Source organism: Leopardus geoffroyi, chromosome A3 (assembly GCF_018350155.1).
Source record: "Leopardus geoffroyi isolate Oge1 chromosome A3, O.geoffroyi_Oge1_pat1.0, whole genome shotgun sequence".
NCBI classification, from domain to species: domain Eukaryota; kingdom Metazoa; phylum Chordata; class Mammalia; order Carnivora; family Felidae; genus Leopardus; species Leopardus geoffroyi.
Window position 1 is genome coordinate 4,945,987 of NC_059336.1, and position 18,189 is coordinate 4,964,175.

The following is an 18,189-nucleotide window of genomic DNA, read 5'->3' on the forward strand; positions in this document are numbered from 1 at the left end:
TGGGTCAGAGCTGCAGTCGGAGAGTGTGGGACCAACTCGAGGCGCACTGGAGTCCGGTTCTCTGGCTCGGACTGGCTGCCAGCAGCATATTAATGCAGGGCTCCCCAGACCAGCGACTCTCAGATCACTGGGGTCTTTGTTCTGTATAAGACGGAATCTGCACCCCTGGTTCTTAAAAATCCCTGTAACTCAGATCTCTTACTATTTCAGATGTGCTTGACACATCTTGATTCCCTCTGCCCTTCCTTACATATTTCCTGTGAATCCCCAATACTTCCTTCTACTATATCCATTGTGAGGATGATTGGATATTTTTGATTAACTCATGTACTTTATATTGAATGTTCAAGTGCCTTCACCTTATTTTAGCAATTGTACGGTGGTTTGTGACCTGCTTTCTCTCCTTTTGAGACTAAGATCTCTCACTTTTGCAAGCAGAAGCGAATTCATGTCCTGGTTGCTTTGTAACTCGGGTTGTGGGGGTGGCTCACTGCCACGTCTCACGTTTGTCGTGTGGAAACTAGATTTTCTCCACTTTCTCAGGGGCTGCTGGACTCCTGAATTGAATCCCGGTAATCAAAGTCTCGGGACTTCTTCTACAGAAGCCAATATTTACTAAGTGTCTGCCATGTGCCAGGCATTATATGACACGGCCCAGGGCTTTAAAGGGTCCCCAAGTCCCAACTGGGGAGCCAGAAACCGTCTACTTAAGAGTTCATAATGCAGCACCTTTATGTAAAATGGTGAAACCTGACCGCTGTATGGTTCCATTCACTACCCTCCTAGTTCACATTATAGTTTTTATTATATAGTGTATCTGCAGATGTTATAAATTCCACAAAAACAAGATTATCGTTTCTGCTTTGTATTGCTCTAGATTATCGTACATATTTTTGAAGAAATTAAGAAGAAATCTAGCTTTTAAAAAAAACTTACCAACATATTTACCATTTCCAACGTTCTGGATTCCTTTTGAAGATAAAGTTTCCAAATGATACCATGTCTCTTCAGTCTGCAGAACACTTTTACCATTTCGTATGGTCTGTGTTGGCTGGCTCTGTTTAAAAGGGTGTGTTAAAAACAATTTGCCCCCCGTTTGTTGTCGTCTGACAGTGGCCCTACCTCATCATCATTCCCAAAGGGTGTGTCACCAGATATCTCTTCTGGATTGATAGGTTTTCCTGTGAGTCCTTCACAGATGTGATCTGAACGTTCTCCTGCCCCCACTGCTTCTGGCAGGCGCCAGAGAGCATTCCAGCCCTCCTTCTTTGTGCAGACATAGTGTTCGCTCTTTGCTGTTTTCAAGGTCAGCAGCAGTCTGACTAGGATGTGTCTAGGTGTGGTTTCTGTGTATTTATCTTCTTGGGGTTTGCTGAGATCCTTGATTCTGTACAGTTACTTCTTCCACCAAATTTGGGGGATTTGCCATTATTTTATCATTCCGTTAAGTCCACTCAGTGAATTTCTCAATTTCAGACAGTACTTCAACTTGAGAATTTTTATTTAATATCTTTTAACAGTCACCACGTCTTTGCTGAGATTCACGATCTTTGTAGTCATCACAGGTGTATTTCTTTTATAGCCATAAGCACTTTATAATAGTTACCTTAAAATCCTTGTGTATTTCCAGGGATACCTGGGTGGCTCAGTCAGTTAAGCGTCCCAACTCTTGGTTTTGGCTGAAGTCACGATCTCATGGTTTGTGGGTTTGAGCCCTGCGTGAGGCTCTGTGCTACAGCACGGAGCCTGCTTGGTTCTCTGCCCTTCCCCTGCTCTCTCTCTCCCCTCTCAAAATAAATAAATAAACTTAAAAAAAGTATTTAATAAAGTAAAATAAAATCCTTGTCTATTTCCAACATCTGGGTCCCTTCAGAGTCACTCTGTGATTTTTTTTCTCTTTTATTTTTTTTTTTTTATTTATTTATTTTTTTTTTTTTAAATTTTTTTTTTCAACGTTTATTTATTTTTGGGACAGAGAGAGACAGAGCATGAACGGGGGAGGGGCAGAGAGAGAGGGAGACACAGAATCGGAAACAGGCTCCAGGCTCCGAGCCATCAGCCCAGAGCCCGACGCGGGGCTCGAACTCCCGGACCGCGAGATCGTGACCTGGCTGAAGTCGGACGCTCAACCGACTGCGCCACCCAGGCGCCCCTTTTTTTCTCTTTTAAAAACGCTAGCTCATGTTTTTCTGTTTCTTTGTGTATTGAGTAATTTTGGATTGTAACCTGGATATTGTGAATATTCCATGCTATACGGTCTCTGGATTCTGTTATATGCCTCCAAAGAGTGTAGATTTCTTTGTTTTGTTTCAGGAGGTACTTAACACGAATGAGGTCCCACTGTTAACGGTCTCTCCTGTGGTGGGTAGTATCCCAGATCTCAGTTCAGTTCTCTTAGCTTTAGCCGTGCTGTAGAATTTGCCACAGACATCCATGGTCTAAGGGTCAAGATAGAGTTCAGGCCAAGTTTAATACAGAGGCTTCCCCCTCTGACGTTTTCCTTTCTGAGAATTCCCCCCACTTCCTGCCGCACTTTCTAGTGGCTATGGTTGCCCTGAAGCCTGGAGATAGAAACATAAGCAATATTGGTAATATGAGGCGCTCAGTGATTTAATAATAATAATAGCAGCTGATCTTTTCAAAGTGCTTATGTGTTTCAGGTTCTAACTGTATCTGACTGTCTAATGTCATTTAATCTCCACTACAGCAATCATCTGAGGCAGGCATCCATTTTAGGGTAAGGAAACAATCAGAGAGGGGAGCTTTCTTTTTTTTTTTTTTTTTAATTTTTTTTTTTTTTTCAACGTTTATTTATTTTTGGGACAGAGAGAGACAGAGCATGAACGGGGGAGGGGCAGAGAGAGAGGGAGACACAGAATCGGAAAGAGGCTCCAGGCTCTGAGCCATCAGCCCAGAGCCCGACGCGGGGCTCGAACTCACGGACCGCGAGATCGTGACCTGGCTGAAGTCGGACGCTTAACCGACTGCGCCACCCAGGCGCCCCGAGAGGGGAGCTTTCTATCCCGAGTTACATACCTTCTAAGAGGCAGCGTGGATTTCATAACCAGGTATTTTAACTCAAGGACTCACACTCTTATTGATTATAAGTAATAAGTAATAGGCCTGTAACATCTTTTCAGTGAGAGATCTGGGTTTAATTTTTAATCTTTATTTTATTTATTTATTTTTTTTTGATGCTTTTCTTTGCCATGGGTGTTCTACAGTATGCATCTGCATACGGATTTGTGGGTTTTTGCTCGTTTGTTTTTGAGAGAGCGAGTGAGAGTGTGAGCAGGGGAGGGGAAGAGGGAGAAGGAGAGAGAGAATCTCAAGCAGGCTCCTTGCTCAGTGCTGATGTGGGGCTTGATCTCATGACCATGAGATCATGACCTGAGCCCAAATTAAGAGTTAGATGCTCAACCAACTGAGCCACCCAGGTGCCCCAGTATGGATCTGTTATTAATCATTCACTTCAGGATTTGTCCTTCTTCAAATTGAATATTCATTTTTTTTTTCCACTCTGGAAAATTGTTTGCCATTATCTCTTTGAATATTGCCTCTTCCTATTTTCGTTAATCCCTCTTTCTGGAATTCTTACTGGACTTATCTTAGATGTTAGCTTTCCATTCTTCATGTGCCTTAATTGCCGTCCCAGATTTTCCAATTCCCTTTTTCTCTGTGCAGTGTTCTGGGTGATTTGTCAGATCAATCTTCCAGCTCACTAACTCTCTCTTGAGCTGCGTCTAAACTGCTATTTAAGCCAGCTATTGAATTTTTAATTAAATTGTCTCTATTTTTCATTTCTACATGGTTCTTTTTCAGATGTGCCTTTTCTTCCCACCCTTGCGCATCTTTTTTTTTTTTTTTTTTCATGTTGATGTGTATATTTTAAATCCTATAGTCTATTTTACATTTTTCTAATATTTCGAATCTTGGGGGTGCAGATTCCCATTTGTTGTATCTGCTAAGTCTTTGTCTTGAAGGCTTGTAGCCATATACAGTTTGAAATTTTTTCTCGCCTATTTATCTTCAGCAGGGATTGTTTTGTGAAACTGCGTGCTTATTGGATTGTGAACGGCTCTTTAGAGCAGCTTCTTGTTCGCTTTTGCCGGGATGCCTAGAACTGGAGTTCTCTGGACAGCGATCCTCTCGTAGCTCAGGGCAGGGCTCCTTCCCTCTGCAGGGGTGTGAGTTGACTCTGCGCTCATAGGCCACGTAGGCCTGTGGTTTGATTTCTCACGAGTGACTACGCCTCTCTCCACTCCCACCCTAACTGTAGTCCCTTTCCTCAACTGTCTTATATGGGGGCTTGGTTTCGAATTCACTACCCATATCTTTTATCCCCATGTGGGCTTCAGAAGTCTTAGTGCCTGGGGCCCCTGGGGGTCTCAGTCGGTTGAGCCTCCGACTTCGGCTCAGGTCATGATCTCATGGTTCGTGGGTTTGAGCCCCACGTTGGGTTCTGTGCTGACAGCTCAGAGCCTGGACCCTGCTTCAGATTCTGTCTCCCTCTCTCTGCCCCTCCCCCATTCATGCTCTGTCTCTCTCTGTCTCAAAAATAAATAAACATTAAAAAAAATCATAATAATAAAAAAAAGAAGTCTTAGTGCCTAAGACCTGTGTCTAGGTCTTAAATGTTGATCCTGGGGTGTCAACTTAGGCTAACTGCACTCACTTTCCTATCTTCCTTTCTAGCGTTGAGGATGTCCTTTCTGCCTTCTTTCCTGCCTTCCTGCATTTTAAAATATCTACATTTCTGTATTTTCTACTTTTTATTTTTATTTTTTTGTGGTGGGAAGGGGTTCCTTTCTCTTCAGCCCACCGTAAGTTGTCAGAAATCCCAGTAACCGGGGTTTGAATGGAGTTGTCAGAGCCTCTGCTCCTATGGTAATCTGTGCTGGGTTAAGTTGGTAATAATGGGGATGGAGAAAGGGGACTGGGGTCAGAATAGAAATCAAAATGTCAGGGGGCGCTTGGGTGGCTCAGTCGGTTAAGTGTCTGACTTCAGCTACCGTCATGGTCTCCCAGTTTGTGGGTTTGAGCCCTGTGCCGGGCTGTCTGCTGCGTGAGTAGCCCACTTTGGATCCTCTGTCTTCCTCTCTGGGCGCCTCCCCTGTGTTCTCTCTCTCTTTCTCTCAAAAATAAGTAAACATTAAAAAAAAAAAAAAAGAAATCAAAATATCAGTTTATTACTTGCTAGAAGGAGGTGAATATTTGCCCAGAAGGCTAAGGTGTTGTGGTGGATAGATCAGTACCTCCCCACTGGACAAAGTCTAGAATAGGAACTGGACAGTGCTTTTTTCTTTTTTTTTTTTTCCACACCATTCAGGGGCAGATAGCACCCTACTGACAAATATGAACACCCTGGCAATTTCGAGATGCGTTCCTGCATGGCTTTATTTTTTTATTATTTTTTAAAATTTTTTTTTAACATTTATTCATTTTTGAGACAGAGAGAGACAGAGCATGAACAGGGGAGGGTCAGGAGAGAGGGAGACACAGAATCCGAAACAGGCTCCAGGCTCTGAGCTGTCAGCACAGAGCCTGACGCGGGGCTCGAACTCACAGACCACGAGATCATGACCTGAGCTGAAGTCGGACGTCCAACCGACTGAGCCACCCAGGAGCCCCCCTGCATGCCTTTAATATGAATTGAAGTTTTACCTGAAGACCACACAGCTCCCTGTGGTCTCATAAGTACTGTGCATTCTCTGGATTTGAATCGGAGTTCTCAAGGAGATTAAGATCTCAAGCTCACTTCATAAATATAGAATCAGAGCAAAGGAAGTTAGATACTCTTAAGAATTCTTTTAATCACTGTGCTGCCAGCAACCTGCCAGGTAGTTTCATGCTAGCCTTCGTAAGGTGGGCTTGGGAAGAGTAGAAGAATGGCCAGTCTCTGCTCCCCTTCCCTCCCTCCCTCCCTCCCTCTCTCCTTCCCTTTCTTCCTTCCTCCCTTTTCTCTTTTGCTTTTTTCCACCTTTACTGAAGTATAATTTATATATAATAATATTCACTGAAGGTTAATGTGTTAAAATGAATCTTACCAAGTACGTACTGTTGTGTGACCACAACCACAACCAGGAAATAAAACATTTCCTGCACCTGCCGGAAGTCATGTCATGGCCATTTGCCATCACACCTTTCCCCACCCCTGACCCCAGACGACCACTGATCTGCTATATAATACTATGGTTTTGTCCTTCCTAGAATTTCGTATTATCAGAATCCTGCGAAATGAAGTTGTATGTGTCTGGCTTCTTTCGGTTGATATGATGCTCTTGAGATGCATCTGTATTGTTGCATATAAGCGGCTCATTCCTTTTTGTTATTGAGAAGTATTCCTTTGTATGGGTATACTACAATTTGTTTATCCACTTTGTGGATAGATATTTTGGTTATTTCCAGTTTTGGGCTGTTTTGAATAAAGCTGCTGTGAACGCACAAATACAAGTCTTAGTATAAATATACATGTGTTTTCATTTCTCCTCTGCAGGCCCTGAGGAGTGGGATTGTGGTTAAGTGTATATTTCTTTTTTGAAGCAACTGCCAAACCATTTTAGTAGCTGTACCGTTTTGCATTTTCACCAGCAATGAATGAGATCCACTTGCTGCTTGCAACACGTTTAATACAGTTTAAAAAATTTTCTTAGCCTTCCTAGTGGGTGGGTAGTATTTCACTGTGCTTTTAATTGACATTTCCATGATTACTAATGATTACTAATGATGTTGAACATCTTTTCCCGTGCTTAGCTGTCATTTGGGTATCTTCTGCGGTGACATGTCTGTTCAGTTTTTGGTTCCCCCCCGCCCCCATTTTAAAGATTGAGCTCCAAGTGGTCTTTATGTCTTCCGGATGCAGATTCTTTATCAGATGTGTGTTTTACACATATTTTCTTCCCAGTCTGTGGCTCAGTATTCCATTTTCTTTCCTTTTTTTTTTTTTTTTTTTAATGTTTTTATTTATTTTTGAGACAGAGAGAGACAGAACATGAGCAGGGGAGGGGCAGACAGAGAGGGAGACACAGAATCCGAAGCAGGCCTGAGCCATCAGCACAGAGCCCGATGCGGGGGCTTGAACTCACGAACCGTGAGATCATGACCTGAACTGAAGTCAGATGCCCAACAGACTGAGCCACCCAGGCGCCCCTCTTTTTTTTTTTTTTTTTTTTTTTTAAGGTACTATTTTTAAGTAATCTTTACACCCAGAGTGGCTCTTGAACCCACAACCCTGAGCTCAAAAGCCACATGTTCCACCAATTGAGCCAGCCAGGTGTTCCAACTGGTGTTCCATTTTGTTACCAATGTCGTTTGAAGAGCAAAAGTTCTCCATTTGATCAAGTTGAATTCATCAGGATCTCTTTTCATGGCACATGCTTTTTGCACCACTCTAGGAAATGTTTGCCTAACTAAAGAGCACAAAGGTTTTTCTGTGTCTTCTTCTAGAAGTTTTATCATTTTATGTTTTTTACGTCCATGATCTATTTTGAGTTAATTATTTTTTGTGGTGTAAGAACAAAGGACATTTTTCCTCACGTGTTTATTCAGTTATTCTAGCTCTGTTTGCTGAATTAAATTACCTCAACACCTTTGTGAAAAATGCACTGGACTTAGATTTGTAGATCTATTTGTAGGTTCTCTCTTATGTTCTGTTAACCTGTATGTTTCCCTGAAGCCAGTATCACAGTATCATGATACTAAATCTTGAGGTTTGGAATTGTGAGTTAAAAATTTTTTTAAATTATTTTTGAGAGAGAGAGAGAGAGAGAGAGAGACAGCGCGAGAGGGGAAGGGGCAGAGAGAGAGAGAGGGAGACACAGAATCCGAGGCAGGCTCCAGGCTCTGAGCTCTCAGCATGACCTCAGCCGAAGTTGGACGCTCAACTGACTGAGCCACTCAGGCGCCCGGTGTTTTGTTTTCTTTTTCAAAATTGCTTTGACTATTCTCAGTCCTTTGCATTTCCGTATAAATTTAGAATCAGCTTATTGATTTCTGCAAATTGATTGGGATAACATTGAATTTATAGGTAAATTTGGCAAGATTGACATCTTAACAATATTGAATCCATAAAATGGATTCAGGCCAATACAGATCCATGAAAATGGCATAACTGTATTTTTAAAAAAGACGATTTTTGAGAGCTATTTTAGGGTCACAGCAAAATTGAAGGAAGGTGCAGAGATTTTCCTTACACCCCTGCCCCCATACATGCGCAGCCTCCTGCAGTCTTGCAAAACTCACCTATTAGTTCTGGTGGTTTCTTTGTAATCTCATTAGACTCTTTTGCTTGGACACTCATGCTTGTGAACAAAGACAGTTTTCCTTTTCCTTTCACTTTCCAATCTGTATGTTCTATTTGATTTTCTTGCGTTATTGCTATTTCACTTCTGCATATGCTATGAACTCAGTAATACGTTGTTATTATTTTTGTTTTAAGGCGTTTTTAAGAGACTTTATAGAATGAGAAGACAGTGGTTGTTTGTATTGACCCACACATACACCAACCTTGAGCCTCTTCTATTTGAGTAGCTTCGGATTTCCATCTTGGTATCATTTTCTTCTGTTTGAAGAACTGCCTTTCACATTGCTCATAGCACATGTGTGCTGGTGATGAATTTGTTCCACTTTTGTTTGTTTGAAAAAGTCTGTTTCCCCTTAAAATTTGAGAAAGATTTCTTCAAGAGTTCTGACTAGTGTTTTTTCTTTCAGCCTTCTAAAGACACCTTTCATCTTCTTTTTCCTTAATGATATTTGACATGAAGTCTATAATCTCTTTCCTTTTTAACATGTTTTTAGTTTTGAGAGAGAGCAGGGGAGGGGCAGAGAGAAAGGGAAACAGAAGTGGGTTCCATGCTGACAGCAGTGAGCCCCATGCATAAACCCACGAACTGTGAGATCATGACCTGAGCCAGAATTGGATGCTCAATCGACTGAGCCACCCAGGTGCCCTTATAATCTCTTTTTTAATGTAATCTGTATTTTTTTTTTTCTGACTGCTTTTTTAGATTTTTTTCTTGATCACTGAGTTTTAGCAATTGATTATGTTGTGTCTCAGTGTGTGATATTTCATTATGTGTACTTTTGGGGGGTTCAGTTTTTTGAATCTTTAAGCTTACAGTTTTTATCAAATTAAAAATTTTTCAGCCATTCTTCTTCTAAAATTTTTAATGTTTTCTCCATCTCTGTCTTTTTTTTTTTTCCCCTCTCTTTTTCTGGGACTCCAGTTATACATATGTTATGGTGCTTGATAATGTCTCCTAGTAACTGATGCTTTGTGTGGTTTTTTTTTTTCTATTTTTTTCTTTTTGCCCTGCAGTTTGGATAGTTTCTTTTGTTTTAATTTTTTTTTTTTCTGATGTTTATTTTTGAGAGAGAGAGACAGAGTGTGAGTAGGGGAGGGGCAGAGAGAGAGGGAGACACGGAATCTGGAGCAGGCTCCAGGCTCTGAGCTGTCAACGCAGAGCCTGACATGGGGCTTGAACTCACGAACTGCGAGATCATGACCTGAGCTGAAGCTGGATGCTTAACCAACTGAGCCACCCAGGCGCCCCAGTTTGGATAGTTTCTATTGCTGTATCTTCAGGTTCTCTGAATTTTTTTTTTTTTCTTTTTTAGTTCTCTAATCTGTTCATTTCTTTCAGTTTATGTTTTGATTCATTTATTGTGTTTTTCATCTCTTGAATTTACACTGGGGTCTTTTTTTAATTTCTATTTTTTTCATCAACATTTTTTTCATGGAATATATGGCACATTCTTTTTTTTTTTTTTTTAATGTTTATTTATTTTGGGAGAGAGAGAGAAAGAGAGAGAATGCGTGAGTGGGGGAGGGGCAAAGAGAGACAATCCCAAGCAGGCTCTGCACTGATAGCACAGAGCCTGACGCGGGGCTCCATTCCAGGAACCGTGAGATCGTGGCCTGAGCTGAAATCAAGAGTCGGATGCTCAATCAGCTGAACCACCCTGGAGCCCCTATGGCACATTCTTTTAATTGCTGTTTAAAGATAATTTTCTATTCTATCATCTCTGACATTTTGGGGGGGGTTTTTTTCTTCATTATTCCTGATCGTGGTCATATTATTTGACTTCTTTCCATGTGTGGTAATATTTGACTGGATGCCAGACATTAGGAATTTGGGGTTGTTAGCTGTTAGATTTCACAGTACAAATTGTATGAATCCAGTAATGTTGGATTTTGTTATGGTGTGCCGTGAACTTTCCTGGATTGTGCTTGATTCCGTTGAGGCTTGATGTAAGTTCTATTGGGGTGGGTCTAGAGCTGGCGTTAGTCTAGAGCAATTTAGCCCTACTGCTAAGACCACGCCGTCTTACGGGTCTTTCTCCTCTGGCTGGTGGCAACAGACTGCTATTCCCTACACGTCAGTGCCGGGAAGGACCCGCTGGCTCCTTTCTTATGTTTCCTCCCGAGTCTCGGTAGTTCTCTATCACGTGTGCATGGCTCAGTACACAGTGGAAGCTTCCAGAGGCTACTGGGCTGGCCGCTGCCACTCCCTCCTTTGCAAACTCCATCCTCTTTGGCCTCCTCACATTTCCTTCCCCACAGCTGGGACTCTGGGCGATCGGAGGCTGCTGTCTCAGGGGTTCCTTATTTGCGTCCCTTGTCTGAGGGCCCCGGTCCTGTGCTACCAGTTGTCTAGTGCCTGAAGACTGGTTTCATGGATGGTTTTCTAGCTTTCTAGATGTGTAAAACGTGAGGCTTTTTTACCGTCTTGGCCGGAAACGGAAGTCTTTGACTTTCCTTCAGATACCTCGGAGACCATAACCCTTCCCTCCGGCCTTGGTGTTCTTTGATTCCTTTAGCCTCACCTGAGTAGACTTTCTGCTCATCTCCTGAAAGAGCATTGGTCTGGAACACAGAACATTTAGGCTCTAGGAATCCTAGCTCTGCCGCTGGCTTTGGGGGTGCGCCTCTTTAGTGGTCTATAAAATGAGGGAGTTTGTCGAGGCATGCTCTAAGGTTCCTTCTTCTTTACGAGTCTGTATGAGAACACCCATTTGTTTCAGCATTTGTTTTTCTTTATTTAAGTTTCTTTTGGTGGTATCCTTCCTCATTTCGCTACTTTTCATTGAGCACCTATTACTTGTCAGGTACTACACTGGGCACTGGGGTCACAGCGCCTCCACGGAGCTCGGAGACGAACCTAAGACAGTCACAAAGCCCAGTGCTGCCACTTTCACGGGGAGTGTTAGGACAGGCGAGTCCCCAGCTCCGCCAGAGGCTATATGCAGAGGCGGGGCCTTCTCTCGCGTCCCCCCGAGGGGGACCTCAGCTGGGGTGGGGCTAGGGGGTAAGAAGTGACAGCGTCCCAGGCAGTGGAAACATGTAGAAAATCACTGAGGTGAAGGACTTTGGTGCATTGGAAGGTCACCGTGCCTGAAGCCCAGACAGGGACGTGGGAGGAATTTCTTCGAAAATTAAAATGTAGGTTTCCTCTCTGGCAGTACAGCATAGTGCTGTGTCTAGAGTCTGACTGTGTTTTGTGTGTGTGTGTGTGTGTGTGTGTGTGTTTAATTTTAGAGAGAGCACGTGAGTGTGATTGGGGGAGGGGCAGAGAGAAAGAGGGAGGATTAGAAAGAATCCCAAGCAGTGCGGAGCCTGACGGGCCTCAATCCCACGACCCTGGGATCATGACCTGAGCTGAAATCAAGAATGGGACACTGGAGGGGCACCTGGGTGGCTCAGGCTGTTGAGCTCCCGACTTCGGCTCAGGTCACGCTCTCACAGTTTGTGGGTTTGAGCCCCGCGTCGGGCTCTGTGCTGACAGCTCGGAGCCTGGAGCCTGTGTCTCCCTCTCTCTCTGCCCCTCTCCTCCCCTGCTCATGCTCTGTCTCTCTCTGTCTCAAAAAGAAATAAATGTTAAAAAAAAAAATTAAAAAAATGGGACGCTGGACTCACTGAGCCCCCCAGGCACCCCGTAGAGTCCGACTGTTCAGTTCTCATTCTGACTCTGCTCCTCTCTGGCTGTGTGGCCTTTCCAGCTGTCTCGGATCCTCTCAGCCTCAGCTCCCTTAACAGACACATGGGGATAGTGCGGTTGTCAGGATTTGATGAACCACCGCTATCGGTGAAGCTCTTAGCACAGTTCCTGGCCTATAGGAAGATCAATGAAGATTAGTTATCACCCCGTAGTTTATGGTTTATGGCTTTTATTTCCATGTATATAGTTAGTATAATGTTATATAGTTAATATAATGGAATCATTAATATTCCCTGATAACAGTTATTCTTTGTGGAACTAATTGCTAAGTTCTTTAGTTCGCGCGGATAGAGTTTTTTTTGAAGAGTGCCTCTTAACCCACCAAGTACATAGGTGGGTTTCAGGGGATCTTTTGAAACCCTTGATTCTTTAGGAAAAGTTCTGAGTATGTATGTCTGTGGGCGTCATCCAGTTCCAAAGCTCTCTCTGACCCCAAACATTTAGACATCTCAGCTTTATTTATTTTTTTTAATGTTTATTTTTGAGAGATAGAGACAGAGCGCGAGCGGGAAAGGGGCAGAGAGAGGGAGAGAAAGAATCCGAAGCAGGCTCTGGGCTCTGAGCCGTCGGCACAGAGCCCGACGCGGGGCTGGAACTCACGAACTGCAAGATCGTGACCTGAGCTGAAGTCAGACGCTCAACCGACTGAGCCACCCAGGCGCCCCAAGACACCTCGGCTTTTTAAACTTCATGTTTTTAAAGTCCCCTGCAGGCTAGGTTCACGCTGCTTTGTAAATGTCTGTGGGTTGGAGGCTGTGTGTTCCTCATGGGCCCTGAAACGCACTGAAAATAGCTCCTACAAAGTGACCATGGTCGGGGGTGAGGTGGGGGCTTGGCTGTGACTCAGTGGGGACCCATTCCTCCCTGGCAGGGATCCTGCAAGAAATGATGTATTTGAGTGCGTCACACGTAGTTTTTCTACAGACGTATACTTCTTTATTAAAATTCTCTGGGTAACTGTTACACAATGTAAATTTTTAATAAGCTCTAATTACTAGCCTAAAAGAATTTGTGGAGGGAAAATGTGGTTAGTGTTTCAAAGTAAACACCTAGGCACAAACGTGTCATTTCTTATTTTAAACTCTTATCAGTTACTGCCTAAATCAGCTGGTTTTCCTCTCTGCCAGGTAGGAAGCCTCTGCTTTTTTGCGTGAGTAGCGTTTCCTGTTCAGCTATTTCCGTGCAGGGGACAGTAGGGAAGCGTTTATGCCCCTGATGCGTGGGTGGGGAAAGGGTGGTGGCCACCATAGAGGTTGGCCAGACCGTGAGGGGCCAGATCTGCGGGGCTTGACATGCCCAGTCTCCCTTGTTTTAGCATCCCGAGAGCGCATTTTTACATCATCCCTAACATAAGAGCACGGAGGTGGAGACAGGTTAAATCACTTAACGTGGGCACGCAGCTAGTGAGTTGCGGTCGCGGGATTCGTTTCATTTCAGGGACATTCGGTTCCAGTGCCCATGAGCTCAGCCGCGCTTCCCCACTGCACTGGAGGGAGGGTTGCCTGCCGTCCTCTGGGGAGGCAGGGAAGAGCTGGCCTAATGGGGAAGAGCCGGTGTGGCAGCGGGCTCGTGTTTGGCCAGGGTGAGTTGGAGGAAGCCGTTAGACATCCAGGTGGAGGGCTCCGCTTGGGTGTCGCCACGCAAGGTTTGATGGGAATCAGTGTCACGGAGTGTGTGAAGCTGTGCGACAAGTACGTTAAGGGCAAGACAAGACACGGGGCGGACTTTCTTTCCGATTCTTGGTTACGAGGTCAAACTCACCTGTTTTCCTTTCTTTCTTTTTTTTTTTTTTAATATTTTTTAAAATGTTTATTTATTTTTAAGAGGGAGAGAGACACACACAGAGCGCAAGCAGGGGAGGGGCAGAGAGAGGGAGACAAAGAATCCGAAGCAGGCTCCAGGCTCCCAGGTATCGGCCCACAGAGCCCGACGTGAGGTTCGAACTCGCAAACCGCGAGATCATGACCCGAGCCGAAGTCAGCCCCTTAACCGACTGAGCCACCCAGGCCCCCCCCCCCCCCCCCATATGTTTTTCTTTTGACCGTTTGACACTTGTTTGCATAGCACTCCACGGACATTTCTGCCAGGGCTCGGCCAGCTGCTTCGTTCCCTCGCTTCTGAGTTCCCCGGTAGAGGAGAGGTTCCCATCGTGTTGATGAGAGGTGACTCACAAGTCAGGTCGACAGCACTGAAAGAAAGGCACTTAGCTTTTCTTTATGACTCTGGTCCGGTCACCCTTCTCTTGCGTTATAACCTACCCACTTCATTTTAGAGGAGTCGGTCAAGTTCTCAAGACTCCCACGGGAAAGGGTGTGAAGGTAGAAGGTTTGCTGCAAGGACCTGCTTTTGCTCAGGTGTGGCCTGATGAGTGTGGCTTTGTCCCCTCTTCCCCTTTAGATGGATTTGAAGACTACGGCCCAGATCGTGACAGCATGAGGCTAACGGCCTTTCTGGACGTTCCAGGCCAGGGTAACCTGCCTCCCCTCGCTCGCCTGGAAAAGTATGCTTTCAGTGAGAACGTCTTCAACCGGTGAGCTCGCCAGTCCTTCCCACGCTCGCAGCCCTCTGTTGGGTCTGGTTTGAGCTGACAACAGTGGCCGTTTCTCTGTGACAGCTCTGAGGACTCTCGTGGATGAGGTGGAACGCGGGCTGTTCCCAGGGTGCCGGGATCCTGTCTGAATGGCGCCATTTGATTAGATTTTTCTGTTACTCTTGTGACCGTTTTGCTGATCACCTGGTACAAGCCAGGAATAAAATGGTGACGCAATTTAATGGTGTTTAGATAGGATTGCTGACCGGCTTTCTTTCCACCTGTGCAATTCGCAGAACAGTAAAGTGCGTCCCCATAATTGAGGCGCATCCGTTGGGAGCATGGCTCTCTTGTTTTGATTTTTGACCGAACTTTCCTGCACATTGTCCCAATGTGATGTCACTCCTTGGGGTGCTGGCGGGACTCTTCTCCAGCCTCAGACCACGCCTCTTTGACAGATGACCTTGACCGTTATTTCCTAAAGAAGTAAGAAACTAAGGCACCTCTTTTCACCTTACAATCTGCCCAAACCTGAGTCTGAGGGCATTCTTCCCTCCTGTCTTGGGGGCGAGTGGGCGGGAGGAGGCGTCTCTCTTCTTGTCTCCCTTCCTCCATCACATACACCTGCTGTCTTCAGCATCCTCCTTCTCGCCTGTGACACACACCCTTTCCTTCCACTCACAAGGCGTTGTGTGTTTCTCATTCCGAACAGTCCTCTGGACTTGTCTACCTGTGGCCTTGCCTCATACCTGTCTTTAAGTACACCGTTCTGGGAAGGCTGGATGATACTCGTTGAGTCTCTTTACCTTCCGTTGCCTCTTTAAAAAAATTACATTCTGTGCCTCTCTGTCTATTAAATCGTGGAAGGTTCACAGCAATTGCTGCTGAGTGAGTCCGATTATTATCCCAATTTTACAGATAGAGAAATGATGGTACTCTGAATGATGTCTTTTGATGAGCACTTCTTAATTTAAATGTAGTTCACGATTTGGAAACTTTTTCTTTTATGCTCGGGGCTTTCTTGTCACGTATAAGAAACGTTCTCCTCCCCCAAGGCCATCAAGATATTTCCTTATATTGTCTTCTTGATGTTTTATTGTTTTACCTTTCACGTTTGGAACTGCAGTCCACCTGGAATTGCTTTCTTTGTGTATGATGTGAGGTAGGCGTCAAGTTTCATTTCCTTCCATGTGGTATCCAATTGACCCAGTGCCGTTTATTGAAAATACTGCCTTTTATCTATGCTTTGCTTTGCCACCTTTGTCTTAAATCAAGTGTTCATATCTGGACTTTCTAGTCTGTTCCCTTTGATCTATTTGTCTGCCATTGCGCTGGGACCCCACTGCCTTCATTTCTGCAATTTTTATCATCACAATCTTGGTATAAAGTAAACAAAGTCCTCCCACTTTGTTCTTAAAATGGTCTTGGCTGTTCTGGACTTTTTGCATTTCCAAATGCATTTTAGCACCAGTTCATCAATTTCTAGAAAAAAACCCGCTGGGATTTTCATTGGAATTGCATTGCATCTATAAATCAATTTGTAAAGAATTGACACCTTTGCACTATATTTAGTTTTCTGATCCTTCCATTTTTTTGAAGATTTTCTTAAATTTCTGTGTGTACATACACATAAATAACTAAGACTATGATACGTGGTTTTCCGTTGTTGTAGAGATCTGTATCGTTTCCATTTAGTTTTAGGTATTTGATCTTTTATGTGAATGTAAATTGTATCATTTCTTAAAATGTTTATATTCTAATGGTTGTTGATAATATGAAAATGGAATTCATTTTTATATTTTGATTTTGTCTCCATTGATTATGCTACGTTTACTTATTAATTTTAATAACTTCCCTGGGGGTTCTTTGGGTTTTCTACATACTACAATGATGTTGTCTGTGAAAAATGATAGTTTTATTTCTTCCTTTCCTATCTTGTTTTATATTTTTAGTAGCTACATCTTATCAGCTTAAGAAAATGTATACTTCTGGGGCGCCTAGGTGGCTCGGTCAGTTAAGCATCTGACTTCGGCTCAGGCCATGATCTCACAGTTCGTGAGTTCGAGCCCCGCGTGGGGCTCTGTGCTGACAGCTCGGAGCCTGGAGCCTGCTTTGGATGCTGTGTCTCCCTGTCTCTCTGCCCCTTTCCCGCTCGCACCCTGTCTCTCTCTCTCGCTCTCTCAAAAATAAATAAACGTTAAAAGAAAAAAAGAAAATGTGTATTTCTTATTTGCTAAGAGATTATGTTTCAACTTTTTTCTTAAATGGAAACCAATTTTTTAAAAGTTTTATAAGAATCTCTGCACTTAACGTGGGGCTCGAACTCACAGCCCTGAGATGAAGAGTCTCATGATCTACTGACCGAGCCCATCAGGTGCTCCTGTTTTTAAACTTCTAAAAATAATTTCAGGGGCACCTTGGTGGCTCAGTCGGTTAAGCGTCCGACTTCAGCTCAGGTCATGATCTCACGGTTTGTGGGTTCAAGACCCATCATGGGCTCTGTGCTGACAGCTCAGAGCCTGGAACCTGCTTCGGATTCTGTGTCTCCTTCTCTCTCTGCCCTTCCCCTCATCACGCTCACTCTCTCTCAAAAATAAATATTAAAAAGATGTTAAAAAATATAAAAATAAAAATAATTTCAGACTTACAGAAAAGTTTTAAGAGTAATATAAAGAATTCCTGTCTGTTTTTTACTCAGATTCATCAAGTTTGTTTTAACATTCAGTCTGTCTTTATTTTCACGGTTTTTCAAAGCCATTTGAGAGTAAATGTGCCCACCATGTTGCTTTCTCTTTAATGACTTCCCTGTGCTTTTTTTCTAACAAGGACATTCACTGTTCACGTATATAATCACAGAATAGTGACCCAACTCAGGAAATTCAACTTTGATACAATACTGTTACCTAATATCTAGATTTTAATCAAATTTTCTAGTGGTCCTAAGAGTGTCCTTTAAATCAGGGTTTTTGTCTGTTTGGTTGGTTTTCAGGTCTAGAATCCAACCCAGCATCGTGTATTGTATTTGATTGTCATGTTTCTTCAGGCTCATTCAATCTCTAACAGTTTCTCAGCCTTTCTTCGCCTCTCGTGATACTCTTGACAGTTTTGAAGAGTACAGGTGATTTATTATATAGAGTAAACTTACTAAGAGTTTTTTAAAAAATCCTCAATGAGGTCTGCATTTTATATAATGCTTCTTTTATATCTGTTGAGATGCCTTTTCTCCTTTAATCTTTTTCCAACTTTCTTGAAAACTTCTTTTGTTATGAAATATAGCACTTGCAGATAATTGGATAAAACGTGTATGAAAAACCCAAGGAGTGTTTATGAAGTAAATGCCCATGTGGCCATGACTGAGGTCATCCCAGATGCGTGTCCTCCCTACCCTCCTGACCACCACTCCCTCCCTGCCATGCGGTGGCCACCTTCCAATGTTTATGTTCATTACATCCTTCATTTTGTTTCCGGTCTTAGCACCTAAGTATCTGCTTCCAAATAGAACAAGTTAATTTTGTTGTTTCTGAACTTGAAATGTGGGAAATCATATAGGGTATGCCACTTTGTGGTTTTGCATGTCGTTTTGAGTTTGTTGATTTTATTTTTTTTATTTAAAAAAAAATTTTTTTTTTCAACGTTTATTTATTTTTGGGACAGAGAGAGACA

The 18,189-nt window shown here is 43.4% G+C and overlaps 1 protein-coding gene across 1 annotated transcript in view; it reads left to right on the forward strand.

Moving 5' to 3' along the window:
- The window catches only part of LOC123579941 (serine/threonine-protein phosphatase 4 regulatory subunit 1-like), an 84,433-nt gene that overhangs the window by 14,026 nt on the left and 52,218 nt on the right, over nucleotides 1–18,189 (forward strand). Inside the window, 1 exon segment of the mRNA XM_045444126.1 lies at nucleotides 14,394–14,526. Coding sequence (XP_045300082.1) covers nucleotides 14,394–14,526 — 133 coding nt within the window.